Source organism: Chamaea fasciata, unplaced genomic scaffold (assembly GCF_029207755.1).
Source record: "Chamaea fasciata isolate MVZ Bird 193981 ecotype frontalis unplaced genomic scaffold, bChaFas1.0.hap1 SCAF_30, whole genome shotgun sequence".
In the NCBI taxonomy this organism is placed as follows: domain Eukaryota; kingdom Metazoa; phylum Chordata; class Aves; order Passeriformes; family Sylviidae; genus Chamaea; species Chamaea fasciata.
The window spans coordinates 409,417-423,943 of record NW_027094115.1 but is presented as its reverse complement, the minus strand read 5'-3'; the positions used below and the strand labels follow the sequence as shown (position 1 = coordinate 423,943).

The 14,527-nt window shown below is 64.1% G+C and overlaps 1 protein-coding gene across 1 annotated transcript; it reads right to left on the bottom strand.

Annotated features, from left to right (window-relative positions):
- Positions 1 to 124: 124 nt before the first annotated feature.
- NCAPH (non-SMC condensin I complex subunit H) lies at positions 125 to 12,339 on the bottom strand. Its single transcript, XM_066206169.1, has 17 exons — positions 12,139 to 12,339; positions 11,900 to 11,990; positions 11,075 to 11,167; positions 10,169 to 10,307; positions 7,900 to 8,018; positions 6,792 to 6,981; positions 6,416 to 6,507; positions 6,139 to 6,335; positions 5,614 to 5,762; positions 4,868 to 4,971; positions 4,555 to 4,677; positions 3,825 to 3,932; positions 2,908 to 3,063; positions 2,146 to 2,253; positions 1,657 to 1,739; positions 1,427 to 1,502; positions 125 to 772 (listed from the first exon to the last, which is right to left on the bottom strand). The coding sequence occupies exons 1-17, from the start codon at positions 12,333 to 12,335 to the stop codon at positions 713 to 715; spliced, it is 2,085 nt and encodes a 694-aa protein (XP_066062266.1). The 5' UTR covers positions 12,336 to 12,339; the 3' UTR covers positions 125 to 712.
- Positions 12,340 to 14,527: the final 2,188 nt, after the last annotated feature.

Here is a 14,527-nt window from a genome sequence, read left to right as displayed (position 1 = left end):
CCAGCCCTGGCCGCTGCTCCAGGCTCCGATCCCTGCATTCCCTTTTTTGAGGGATGTGTCCCCATTCGCTGCCCCAGCCCGCTCCGGGGTTATTCCCGGGAATCCCTCCAGGCCCCGCTCCGACGGGTGCAGAGTTTATTGTCCTTAAACAGTAAAACACGGGGAAGAATCCCAGGGAATGGCAGGAAGCGGGCCCAGGAGTGACAGTCAGACCAAAATCCGGGAATTACACACTGGGAACGACACGGGAGGAAAGGCCGGAACGGACCGGAGAGCCTGGGACACACAGGAAAGTTCGGGATCCAGACAGGAAATTTGGGACACAGAGGAAAGTTCGGGATCCAGACAGGAAATTTTGGGACACAGAGGAAAGTTCGGGATCCAGACAGGAAATTTGGGACACAGAGGAAAGTTTGGGATCCAGACAGGAAATTTTGGGACACAGAGGAAAGTTCGGGATCCAGACAGGAAATTTTGGGACACAGGAAATTTTGGGACACGGGAAGTTTTGGGACACGGAGCAGGCTCCGCTGCAGGCGCTGGGGGTTCACAGTGAGCTGCAGAATTCCCAATCCCAGGGAAAAGCTGCTGGATCCCGCCTGGAAGCCGAGGCAGGACGTGCCGGAATGCCGACCTTCCCTCCCGCTGGGGGCGCGGAGCGCAGCAGGATCCGGGGAATGCTCGGCGTTCCCGGCCGGCATCCGGAGCTGGCTCAGCGTCCCTGCTTCACCAGGATATCCGAGAGGTCCTGGGTGCTCTCCAGCCTCAGGTTCTGGGAATGGAAGGGGAATCCCCTTGGAATGGGAAGGGGAATCCCCTTGGAATGGGAAGGGGAATGCCCTTGGAATGGGAAGGGAAATCCCCTTGGAATGGGAAGGGGAATGCCCTTGGAATGGGGAGGGAAATCCCCTTGGAATGGGAAGGGGAATCCCTTTGGAATGGGAAGGGGAATCCCTTTGGAATGGGGAGGGAAATCCCCTTGGAATGGGAAGGGGAATCCCTTTGGAATGGGAAGGGATCACATCCCCCAGGAGGAGGCGCGGGAACAACCCCGGCCCCTCCTGCCGCCTCTTCCAGGGAGTGAGGGACAGAGCAGGAATTTCCTCCGGGAAAGGGTGGGAAGGGGCTGCCCAGGGGGGTGGGGAGTCTCTGTCCCTGGAGGAATTCCAAGGAATTCCTGGATGTGGGAGGAATCCAGGTGGGGAACCTGTCCCCTTGGAGACCTTTCCCAGCCTCAGGAATTCCGGGATTCTGTTCCCTTTTCCAGAGGCTGGAATGCTCAGGGCAGCCCTGAGGGACAAACCCCGCACAAGCTGGGACTGGGAACGTCCCCTGGAGCTGCATTCCATGGAAAAACTGGGATTGATGGGAATGAGCTGCATCCCATGGAATCCCCGGGGCTGTGGGAACGTCTCCCTGCTCTCACCTTCTCGTTGGCCAAGTGCAGGAGGCACACGAAGGCCAAGGGCACGGACAGGTTGGTGGCCATGGCAGGAGGGAGCCTGTGGAAAAACGGGATCAGAGCCCCGGGAATCCCGGAGCACTCTGGAATTCCCATTGGGATTGGCCCCGCCCCATTCCCGTTCCCATTCCCATCGGGATTTCCCCATTCCCGCTCCCGTCGGGATCTTTCTCCCGGCCCACCCCCGTGCGCACCTGTGCAGCAGATCCTTGGTGAGCTCGCTCAGGACCTTCTCTCCGGCCGCCTCCGTGCCCGGCCCCGCCCCGGCGGCCTCCCCCTGCCCGGGAAAAGCCGGAGCTGCAGAGCGCCCCATTCCCAGGAAAACCCCGCGGGCCTCAGCGCATCCCTGCCGACGGCGACTGCAGGATTCTCCCAGGGAAATGGGGTCTATCCATGGATCCGGGTTTATCCATGGATCCGGGTTTATCCATGGAACCGGGTTTATCCATGGAATTGGGGTTTATCCATGGATCCGGGTTTATCCATGGAATTGGGGTTTATCCATGGATCCGGGTTTATCCATGGATCCGGGTTTATCCATGGATCCGGGTCTATCCATGGAACCGGGGTCTATCCATGGATCCGGGTTTATCCATGGATCCGGGTTTATCCATGGATCCGGGTCTATCCACGGATCCAGGTCTATCCGTGCAGGATTCCCGGCGGGAATCCCCCCGGCTGACCTCTCCGGCCGCTCCCCGCTCGGTCAGCAGCTCCCACATGTTCCTCTTGAGCCTCCTCATGTCCATCCTCTTGGCGGTCCTGGCGTACTGGATGGGGATTCTATGGATCTGAGGGAGGGAAGGCGGCATTCGCCGGGATCAGCACCGGGATCATCGGGATCACGGCCGCCGTTCTCACCATTCCCGAATTTCCCGGGGAACGACAGCGAGTGCGGCCTCGCTGGAACGCGGGGAATTGTTCCTTGGGAAAGACAATCCCAGGAATCCCGGTGTTCAGTGTGGGAATTGTTCCCCTGGGAATGACAATCCCAGGAATCCTGGTGTTCAGTGTGGGAATTGTTCCCCTGGGAATGACAATCCCAGGAATCTTGGCAATCCCAGGAATCCAGCCCCATGGGGTTGCAGCGGGATTTTTAACCCTGCAGGTGCTGAGAGGTTTTCGCTCCAGCCCGGCCCAGGGAGGAATTCCCAGTCCCAATGAGGAATTCCCAGTCCCAATGAGGAATTCCCAGTCCCAGGGAAGAATTCCCAGTCCCAGGGAAGAATTCCCATTCCCAGTGAGGAATTCCCAGTCCCAATGAGGAATTCCCATTCCCAGGGAGGAATTCTCAGTCCCAGGGAGGAATTCCCATTCCCAGGGAGGAATTCCCAGCCCAGCCCTCCCAGTCATTCCCAGTCCCTCCCAGCATTCCCAGTCCCTCCCAGTCATTCCCAGTCCCTCCCAGCATTCCCAATCCCAGCCCTCCCAGCGCTCCCGGTGACCTTCTGGGGCTCGGCGATGAGCTCCAGCTCCCCGCAGGCCGGGATGTTCCCGCTGATCCCGGCAAGTTCCGGAGCCTCGGGATGAGCCGGGAGCCGGAAGTGCCGGGCCTGGCCCGGGAATTCGGCGGGGTCGGGATCGTCGTCGCTGTCAGGGGCCTGCGAGGGGACGCGAGGCCCAGAGTCACCGGCCAGGAGCCGGGGCCGCAGGAGCGCTCCGGAGGGCGGGAATTCCTGCCCGCCTTCCCGCGGGAACGGGGCTGATCCATGGGAACGGGGCTGATCCCGCGGGAATGGGGCTGATCCCACGGGAATGGGGCTGATCCATGGGAATGGGGCTGATCCCACGGGAATGGGGCTGATCCCACGGGAATGGGGCTGATCCATGGGATTGGGGCTGATCCCACGGGAATGGGGCTGATCCCACGGGAATGGGGCTGATCCCATGGGAATGGGGCTGATCCCATGGGATTGGGGCTGATCCATGGGAATGGGGCTGATCCCGCGGGAATGGGGCTGATCCCACGGGAATGGGGCTGATCCCGCGGGAATGGGGCTGATCCCACGGGAATGGGGCTGATCCCACGGGAATGGGGCTGATCCCACGGGATTTGGGTTGGTTTATCCATGGAACTGGGGCCGACCCCTCGGGATCGGGCCAAGGCTGAACCCGAGGCCGGTTCAGGGAGCAGAAATCCCCAAGTTTTTCCATCGCGGGGAGTGTCCCAGGCTGGGCCAGCGGGAGCCGCCCCGCCCGTGGGAAGGGCGGGATTGAGGGTCCCTTCCCTCCCGGACTGGGATCCTGGGATCCAGGGACACACAGGGCCAGGAGGGCTCTGCTGCCACAGGGGGATCCCCATCCCGATCCCGATCCCGATCCCCATCCCCATCCCAATCCCCATCCCGATCCCGGGCCGTACCGGCGGGCCGGGGCAGAAGTCGGCCGTGTCGCCGGGGTTGTCGTAGTCGTAATCCTCAATCCCAGCCTCGACAGCCAAGGGCGCCGCCGGATCCGCGCTCCCGCTGAGCTGTGGGAAAAGATCCCAAAGGATTCCCGGGAAAAGGCCGGGCCTCGTGCCCTCGTCGTCCCCTGGCCGCCCTCCCGGGAGCGCCTGCGGCGACGGCAGCGCCGGGGAAGAGCCCAGAACATCCCCAGGGCCTGGTCAGCGGGGAGAGGATTTGTGCTGGGAATGATCCCCTGGGAGGATCCCCCGGGGGGATTCCCTGGAGTGATTCCCTGGGATGATTCCCTGGCACAATTCCGAGATGATTCCCTGGGATGATTCCCCGGGATAATTCCCTGGGACGATTCCCCGGGATGATTCCCTGGAATGATTCCCCAGGACGATTCCCTGGGATGATTCCCTGGAATGATTCCCTGGAATGATTCCCCAGGACGATTCCCTGGAATGATTCCCTGGAATGATTCCCTGGAATGATTCCCTGGGCCGATTCCCTGGAATGATTCCCTGGGACAATTCCCTGGGATGATTCCCTGGAATGATTCCCTGGGACGATTCCCTGGAATGATTCCCTGGAGTGATTCCCTGGCACAATTCCGAGATGATTCCCTGGAATGATTCCCCGGGCGGATTCCCTGGCACGATTCCCCGGGCGGATTCCCGGGAATTCCCCCGGGAAGGCTCCCACCTGGACCAGGGGTTTGAGGAAGAGCTGCACCATGCGCAGGGGCTCGTAGTTGAAGTCGGCGGGCAGCGTGGTGCTCCGGACGTTCGGGTTTTCCAGGATGGATTTGGCCAGAGTTACGGCCGCCTGCCAACAGGATCAGACGGCTCCGTGGAAAAACGGGAAGCTCCGGCAGCTCTCCACGGAGAATCGGGAGCGCTTTGCCCGGCAAGGGGCAGGGCCCAGGCGCCTCCCGGATCCCGGCGGGAGCCCCAGCCGGAGCTGCCCAAATCCCGGGAATTCCGGGCGGCGGCGGGATCGGGGGCGCCGCGGGCACCTTGGTCCGACGGAAATGGGCCTGGAAGTCCACGTCCTCCTGGAAATCCAACTCGAAGGCCTTCCTGGGAATCCTGCGCCGGGAATCCCGCTCCGGGCCGGGGGCTGCCGAGGGCGAGCCGGGGAGAAAAGCGGGAAAGGGAAGGGACGGGAGAAAAGCGGGAAAGGGAAGGGACGGGAGAAAAGCGGGAAAGGGAGGAGCCGTCAGTGCCCGGCGCGGCTCATTCCCGCCTGGAGCACACAGGGATCCTCCCCCGTCCCCACGGAAAGCGGCAGGGCTCAGCTTGGAGGAATTCCCGGCTTTCCCTGGGAGCGGGGAGGGATGAAGGTCCGCAGAGGAAGGGGCTCGGTGGGGATTTCGGGAAGGAATTCCCGGCAGCGAGGGGCCGGGTGGAATTCCCGGGGGATCCGCAGCTGCGTCCCTGGGAGTGGCCAAGGCCACGCTGGAGAAATCTGGGATAATGGGAAGTGTCCCTGCCCATGGATGGGCGCTGAGCCCTTCCCAGCCGGAATTCCGGGATCCCAACCCTTCCCACACGGAATTCCGGGATCCGATCCCTTCCCACCCGGAATTCCGGGATCCAAACCCTTCCCACACGGAATTCCGGGATCCAAACCCTTCCCAGCCGGAATTCCGGGATCCAAACCCTTCCCACCCAGAATTCCGGGATCCAAACCCTTCCCAGCCGGAATTCCAGGATCCAAACCCTTCCCAGCCGGAATTCCGGGATCCCGGGGCTCACTCACGGGGCGGGCGGGGCCGGAAGCGCCAGTGCTCGGGGCCGGCCCACATGGAGAGCGTGCGGGGGCTGAAGTAGGAATATTCCCCGGGATGCAGGGAGACGTGCCGGCTCAGCGTGCCGATGTCCCCGTCTCCAAAGGGGGCTCCGGGGCTCCTGGGGACGGAACGGGAGCCGCTGGCAATTCCCGCGGCATTCCCGGGATCTGTCAGCCCTGCCGGGAATTCCCTCGGCATTCCCGGGATTTGTTATCCCGGCTCCAGCCCCATGAGCGAGGGCACTGCGGCTTCCAGAGCCTCAGTTCTGCTGGAGAAACACCGGGATTTGCCCAAGTTCTCCTTGGAATGCAGAGAGATCCCAGGAAAATGTTCCTGGAAAACATTCCTGGATGCGCCCAGGATTGGAGCAGGAAACGAGCTCCCCACAGGGACCGGGAATTCCTCATTGGGACCGGGAATTCCTCATTGGGACCGGGAATTCCTCATTCCCTGGCTCCGGGAATCCCTCCCTGGCTCCGGATCCCCGTGCCCACCTCTTGCTGTGGCCGAGTGTCCCGAGGGAGTCGCCGCCGTTCTCCTGGAATTCCTGGATCCTGTCTCCGGCGGGAGATTCTGGCTGGAATTCCAGCTGGGAGGGGGCCCAGCCCTCCCCGTCGTCGCCGTCGGGATCCAGGTTGGGATCGAACGCCTGCTCGCTCCGGCCGAACTTCTCCAGGAGCGCCGACACCGACTGCAACACAGGAATCCCACCGGAGAGGGAATTCCCACCTGGATCGGGAATTCTCACCCGGATCGGGAATCCCCACCCACCTCGTCGTGGGACTCCTCGTCCCACTTGGTGAACTGGAATCCAGCCAGGGACGAGCAGATCCGGCGTTTCTCCAGGCACGGGGCCAGCAGGGCTGTGGACAGGTGGGATACCCGGGAATTCCTGGGATCCCAGCAGGAATCCCCACCCGCCTCTGGAATTCCCACCCGCCTCTGGAATTCCCACCTGCCTCTGGAATTCCCACCCGCCTCTGGAATTCCCACCCGCCTCTGGAATCCCTAATCTGGCTCAGGACCTCAAACCTCCAAAATTCCCAGTTTTCCAGCAGGGATTCAAGCAGCGAACAAGGGCACGGAGAAAGGAGCTGGATAAAGGCCGGGAAGGGCCGGGAAAGGGCCGGGAAGGGCCGGGATTCACCTCGGAGGCCGGGCACGGCGACGGGCTGCGCGCTGGGCAGGGCCGGGCTCTCCGCGGAGGGCAGGGGCACGAGGCCGCACGGGAAGCGCAGGCGGCTCTGGGAGCTCTGGGAGCGCAGCCCCGACAGGAAGATCCCGGCCGTGTTACACTCGTCGAAGGAGGCGGCCGCCCGCTGGAACATGGGATCCACCTGGAAAAATGGGAATGGGGGACCTGGGAATGCGGGAACGGGAGCCTTTGGAGGGCAGATCCCGAGGGAGAACGATGGCCACGTCTCCTTCCCAGCCCTGGGGATGGCCCGGGCCAGGCTGGAGCAGCCTGGGACACCGGGGGGGATGGGATGGGATGGGCGGAGGGGTCCCTTCCAACACGAGGAATTCCGGGATTCCAGGTGCTGGATTTTAGGAGGAAATTGTTCCCTCTCTACCCCCGGGATGATCGCTGGGAGTGTCCCAGGCTGGGCCAGCGGGAGCCGCCCCTGCCCGTGGGAAGGGCGGGATTGAGGGTCCCTTCCCTCCCGGACTGGGATCCTGGGATCCAGGGACACACAGGGCCAGGAGGGCTCTGCTGCCACAGGGGGATCCCCATCCCCATCCCGATCCCCATCCCGATCCCGATCCCAATCCCAATCCTGATCCCAATCCCCATCCCCATCCCAATCCCGATCCCAGCCATCCCTGGAGGGGCCTGGCAGGAAGGGAAGCTCCAGGAGGAATCAACTCCCACCGGAGCTGGGAAGGCCGGAATTCCCTCTCCTGCCGGGCCGGAATTCCGGCAGCTCCTCCCTGCGGACGCTCCGGGCCAGGCCGGAGCAGGCGGGAGGTGAGGCCGGCTGGGATTTGAGGCTCTTCCACCCCAAAGCGTTCCCGGGTCCTTCGCCCAGCGTGAACTCCTACAGGAGGTTCTCAGGGACCAGGGGAACGGGAGAGCGGGAGAACGGGGATGGGGAGGAGGAGGAGGAGGAGGAAAAGGAGGAGAAGGAGGAGAAGGAGAAGGAGGAGGAGGAGGAGGAGGAGGAGGAAAAGGAGGAGAAGGAGGAGAAGGAGAAGGAGGAGGAGGAGGGCGATGGTGAGGAGGGTGAGGAGGGTGAGGAGGGCTCCCCGCGCACCTCGGCCCTGCGCCCGGCCGCCGGCACGTTGATGTTGCTCAGGTTGCTCTCGATGGTTCGGAAGTTCGGCCTCGTCCTGGGCGCGGCTCTCCGGGCGGCGGCGGGGGCCGGGCTGGGGCCTGGCGGGAGAGGACAGCGCCAAATCGGCAACGCCGCCACGGGCACGGGAGGGGGACGGCCGGAACGGGCACCGAAAACCGGGAACACGGGCACGGCACAGCCGGAACGGGCACGGCACAGCCGGAACGGGCACGGAAATGCCACGCCCGGGCTCTGCTGGGATGGGCAGAGCTGGCTTCTATGGATTGTCTGACCCCAAAGTGCCCCGTGTGACCCCAGAGTGCCCCGTGTGACCCCAAACTGCCCCGTGTGACCCCAAACTGCCCCGTGTGACCCCAGAGTGCCCCGTGTGACCCCAAACTGCCCCGTGTGACCCCAGAGTGCCCCGTGTGACCCCAAACTGCCCCGTGTGACCCCAAACTGCCCCGTGTGACCCCAGAGTGCCCCGTGTGACCCCAGAGTGCCCCGTGTGACCCCAAACTGCCCCGTGTGACCCCAGAGTGCCCCGTGTGACCCCAAACTGCCCCGTGTGACCCCAGAGTGCCCCGTGTGACCCCAAACTGCCCCGTGTGACCCCAGAGTGCCCCGTGTGACCCCAAACTGCCCCGTGTGACCCCAGAGTGCCCCGTGTGACCCCAAACTGCCCCGTGTGACCCCAGAGTGCCCCGTGTGACCCCAAACTGCCCCATGTGACCCCAGAGTGCCCCGTGTGACCCCAGAGTGCCCCGTGTGACCCCAAACTGCCCCATGTGACCCAAACTGCCCCGTGTGACCCCAAACTGCCCCGTGTGACCCCAGAGTGCCCCGTGTGACCCCAAACTGCCCCGTGTGACCCCAGAGTGCCCCGTGTGACCCCAGAGTGCCCCGTGTGACCCCAGAGTGCCCCGTGTGACCCCAGAGTGCCCCGTGTGACCCCAAACTGCCCCGTGTGACCCCAAACTGCCCCGTGTGACCCCAGAGTGCCCCGTGTGACCCCAAACTGCCCCGTGTGACCCCAAACTGCCCCGTGTGACCCCAAACTGCCCCGTGTGACCCCAGAGTGCCCCGTGTGACCCCAGAGTGCCCCGTGTGACCCCAAACTGCCCCGTGTGACCCCAGAGTGCCCCGTGTGACCCCAAACTGCCCCGTGTGACCCCAGAGTGCCCCGTGTGACCCCAAACTGCCCCGTGTGACCCCAAACTGCCCCGTGTGACCCCAAACTGCCCCCGTGTGACCCCAAACTGCCCCGTGTGACCCCAGAGTGCCCCGTGTGACCCCAAACTGCCCCGTGTGACCTCAAACTGCCCCGTGTGACCCCAAACTGCCCCGTGTGACCCCAAACTGCCCCGTGTGACCTCAAACTGCCCCGTGTGACCCCAAACTGCCCCGTGTGACCCCAAACTGCCCCGTGTGACCTCAAACTGCCCCGTGTGACCCCAGAGTGCCCCGTGTGACCCCAAACTGCCCCCGTGTGACCCCAGAGTGCCCCGTGTGACCCCAAACTGCCCCGTGTGACCCCAGAGTGCCCCGTGTGACCCCAGAGTGCCCCGTGTGACCCCAAACTGCCCCGTGTGACCCCAGAGTGCCCCGTGTGACCCCAAACTGCCCCGTGTGACCCCAGAGTGCCCCGTGTGACCCCAGAGTGCCCCGTGTGACCCCAAACTGCCCCGTGTGACCCCAAACTGCCCCGTGTGACCCCAAACTGCCCCGTGTGACCCCAGAGTGCCCCGTGTGACCCCAGAGTGCCCCGTGTGACCCCAGAGTGCCCCGTGTGACCCCAGAGTGCCCCGTGTGACCCCAAACTGCCCCGTGTGACCCCAGAGTGCCCCGTGTGACCCCAAACTGCCCCGTGTGACCCCAGAGTGCCCCGTGTGACCCCAAACTGCCCCGTGTGACCCCAAACTGCCCCGTGTGACCCCAGAGTGCCCCGTGTGACCCCAGAGTGCCCCGTGTGACCCCAGAGTGCCCCGTGTGACCCCAGAGTGCCCCGTGTGACCCCAGAGTGCAATCTGACGTCACTGAGCGACAGCCCCAGCTCCTCCCGCACCCCTCCCTGCTCCAGCCCCCCGGGAGAAGCAACGTGCAATCTCCCAACCCTCGGGGAATTCCATCCACCCCAAATCTCTTCGGAACTCCCAACCCCGAAAGAGCGCTGCGGCTCCTCCCGTTCCCGGGTGGGAAACGAGGGACTTCCCGGGGATTTTGGAGAGGGAAAAGAGGGAATTCCCACCTTCCTCGGGGCTCTCCAGGTCCTTGGCAGGGGCTGGCTCCTTGCCCAGGTGGCCCAGGACCCTGAAGGCGTCGGCGTGGACGGAATCCACGCGCACGGCGTAGATCTTGGCGCTGGCGTCCAGAGTCCCGGCTGCCACCTGCGGCAGGAGCAGGGAATTCCCTGCTGGGTGAGGAAGATCTCCCCTGGAGGATCCCAGAGCTGAGTGCCCCAGTGCTCGGCACCCCCGGGGAAGCCGTGGCTGACAGGGGAAGGGTTTGCCGTGAAAGTTAAAGGGGTTTTGGGTTTTTTTTTTTCCCCCGCGGTTTGCTCTTTTTTTCGGGGGGGGATCGCAGCTAAAAATCCCTTTTGGGATTGAGTTCAGCAATGGGGAGAAGCAGAAAGGGGTGGGTTCGGCCTCCTCTCCTCCCTCAGGGTCACCCCCTTGGGATCATCCTGTTTTCCCAACCACGTCAAGGGTGTGAAATTCCAAGCGCCTTTTCCGAGCCCAGAGCCCAGCAGGAAGGCCAAGAAGGCCCCGGGGAAACCCCGAGCCCCTCTTCCCACCCTTCCCTCAGGAGCTCCTGGGGGCCACATCCCAAACATCCACCCAGGCATCCACCTGGGCCTCCCAACAAATCCCGGGATGCTTTTCCCCGGTCAGTTCTGGGATCAGAACCAGCCCAGCAGCACCTCCCTTCCTCCCCCAGCCTGGTTTTTAGCTCTGAGGCCTCCCAGGTCCCACTCCGGGCTCCTTCTGGAACACAGCAGGCACGACTCAGCCTCTGCAGGAGCCAGCGCCTCCAGTTTCACCAGTGCCTGGGTTTCGGCGGCAGCCCCCTGAGCGGGGGTGGGGGGGGGTTCGCGTTAATTAAGCCCGGGGTTAATTGGATGCGGGGACACGGCAGCAGCAGGGACGCCTCTGACCTGGAAGTTGGTGAGCTCTGAGTTCTTCTCCTTCAGGATGTCGGTCATGTAATCGATGAGGTGCAGCACAAAGGCGTTCTTGGTGGTGATTTTCTGCAACAAAAGCACAGCTGGGGACCCTTCCCCTGGCCAGGGACGCCCCGGGGACCGAGGGGACGGCCCGGGTGGCACCAGGGGAGGGCAAGGCCAGCCCGGGTGTGGCCACAGCTTCCTCCGGGAAGAGGTTGGAGAGACGGGCAGAGAATTGTGTGAAATTCAAGTTCAGGCAGGTCCTGCAGCTGGGGAAGGACAGTCCTGGACAGAGTGGAGGTGATCCCCGCGGAGGAGGACCTGAGGGACAACAACGGGCCCCTGGGGACAAGGACACCAGTGGGACACACCGGGAGGAGCGTTCCCGGCAGGTCAGGGAGCGATCCAGCCCTGGGAGGCACCCTGGGGTGCTGTGTGCACCTCTGGGATCACCAGGACAGGAGGGACAAGGGGCTCCAGCAGACGGGGACAAAGATGAGGGGGCTGGAGCGTCTCCCCGATGATGAAAGGCTGAGGGAGCCGGAGTTCCCGGAGAGGGAGATCCCTGAGCGGGGATCTCAGCCTGAAATATCCCGGGGGGAATGTGGGAGCATGGACCCAGGCTCTGCTCCAAGGGCCCAGCCACGGGATCAGAGGAACGGGCAGGAACTGATGCCCGGGAAGTCGCAGAGGAACGTTTTCCTGGGATCGCCCAGAGATATTCCAGAAGCGTGTGCGGGCAGAACCCCCGTGCGGTGGGACGGCCCGGCCCAGTTTTCAACCCCGCAGAGCCCGAACGCGCCCGCCCCGACTCACGTTCTCGGCGGAGAGCTTGATGCACGTGCTGTAGTGCTCCGAGATCTGCGCGTTGCTCCACTGGGGCAGCGGCGGCTGCCAGCCCTCGGGCCTGCGGGACACAGCGGGGTCGGTGTCCGGGATCCCCCCGGGCCCGGGATCCCCCTCAGCCCGGGCCCAGGGCTCGGTGCCCGCGGTGCCCTCAGCGGGGCCGGTGCCCGCGCTCTCCCCTCAGCCCGGGCCCTGCGCACCGGCCCTACCTGAGCGAGGGGGAGCCGAGGCCCTGCAGCGACGAGTCCACGGCCCTGGAGCGGCGGCGCTGGCGCCTCTCGCGCTCATCATCGTTGCCGGGGCACTCGGCGAGCACGGGGGTGCCGGTGCCGCCGAGGGCCCGCGGCGTCGGGGAGAGGACGGAGGCGGCGGCGGCGGCGGCGGCGCGGGGAGTGCGGGCGGCCATGGCTCCTGACGGGGAGCCCGCCTTCGCCGAGGCCGCGCCCCCGCCGCGCCTCCCGGCCAATCAGCGCGCGGGGCGCCGGCTTGGCGGCCAATCGGCGCGCGGCGCTCCCGCCCCCTGCGGCGGGTTTGAACGGCGGCGCGCGCTCAGTAACGCTCGTGCGGGCGAGGGGGCGGGGCCGGGGCCGACACTGACCGCGACTCCCGCGATTCCCGCCATTCCCGCGATTCCCGCGATTCCCGCCATTCCCGCCATTCCCGCCATTCCCGCTATTCCCGCAGTTCCCCCCCTGCGCTGGGCCCGAGCGCCGCCAGCAGCCGCCGGCGCTGCCCCGGACCCCCCCGGAAGGAGGAGGAGCCGCCGGAGCAGCGCCGCTTATCCCGGAATCCCAGAGTCCCGGAGTCACCGAGGCTGGAATCTTTGGGATCAAAGGGCCCAGGCTGGGCCCGATCCCCACCTTGCCACTGAGGGCAACTTCCAGGCCGTCCCCGGGACCCGCCAGGTGTGTTCCCACATTCCCTGTGACCCTCCAGGTGTAATTCCCACATTCCCTGTGACCCTCCAGGTGTAATTCCCACATCCCCCAGGACCCTCCAGGTGTAATTCCCACATTCCCCGGGACCCTCCAGGTGTAATTCCCACATTCCCTGTGACCCTCCAGGTGTAATTCCCACATCCCCCAGGACCCTCCAGGTGTAATTCCCACATTCCCCGTGACTCCAGGTGTAATTTCCACATCCCCGGGACTCTCCAGGTGTAATTCCCACATTCCCCGTGACTCCAGGTGTAATTCCCACATTCCCAGTGCCCCCCGCCTGGCTCCCGGTCCCGGCTCCCGGGCCGAGGGCACATTCCTGGGGGAGCCCTGAGCTCTGTGCCTGAGGCAAAGCTCCACCAAGAAGGAAAAAAAAAATCCATGGCTTTTCCTTCTGGAGCATCCCTTGCGCTCCGGGAGCTTTAGGAAAAACCTCGGGATGTCCTGGATGCGTCGGATCCATCGCCAAAAGGTTGGGAATTCCACTGCATTCCAAAGTTTGGGAAGAGGGACGTGAATCGCCCCGGAGCAGGAGCTTTCCCAGCATTCCCAGGCCGGCAATTCTGGGCCGAATCCTTGGATTTGGGGATGCTGCGGTTGGTTTTTCCCGGCGGTTTTTCCCGGCTGAGCCGCTGGATGGAGCAGGAGGAGAAGCCGTGGATTGATTTCCGTCGGAGCTGGGCAATGATTCCCAGGATTTCCCCTCGCCGCGTGGAGCAGCCCAGGGGTCACAGAGCCGTGGGATGGCTGAGGTTGGAAAACGCCGTCGGTGTGATCAAATCCGAGCTCCGGCCCGGGATCTGCCGGGGGGAAATCCCGGATTTAGGGACGGGGGCGGGGGCGGGGGTGTTCCCCCATCCAGGATATTCCAGGATATTCCAGGAAGGGCCCATCCCAGGGAACGCCGATCCCCGGGAATGCCCAGCCCCGGCCGTGTCCCCAGGATGGGAGCGACCTTTGGATTGTTATAGAGCCCCTTCCGAACACGGCCATCCCTCGACCAAAAGGGAAAAATCCCGTTTTCCCTACGGAATACGTGGATTTAGAGGCAGCCCTTAACGCCCAAATCCCACTTTTATTTTGGCTCCATCCGTCCCTCCAAAGCCGGGCTGGGTTCCCGCGCCGGGCCGGAGCCGGAGGGATCTCAGCTCTGCCTTCATCCAACCCCAAAAATGGCAAAGGAATCAATGCCTGGAGCCTGGAAGCTCCTTGGAAGAGCAGCCTGGAATCATCTTGGAAAATTCCAAGCACCCGGGAGGCCCCGGACAATTCCCAAACCTCGAGGATCCGAAACTCTTTGGGGGTTGTGGTGTTTTTTTTTTTTTTGCTCCCCCCGATAATCCGGGAGCTGAGCCGTGGCGTCGCGCCCTTCCCTCGGCCGCTCCAGGAGAACCGGGAGAGGCTGGAAAAGCCCCGGCTCCGTTTGGGATGGGGTTTTTGGGATGTGTTTTCCCGGGAGCAGCCCCCGCTTTCTGTGGCTGCAGTAAACAAATCCATCTCCGCAGCCGAAGCCGTCCCTCGGAGGAGACTCCAAGGAATTCTGGGCGGCTTTAATGCCCAGATAAATCATCCCTGCCCTGGCAACGGCGGCGTTGGATTTTTTTCCCCCGGCATCAGCAGTGCTGGAGAGAGCCGGGATGTTCCCGGGGGGCAGCGGGAA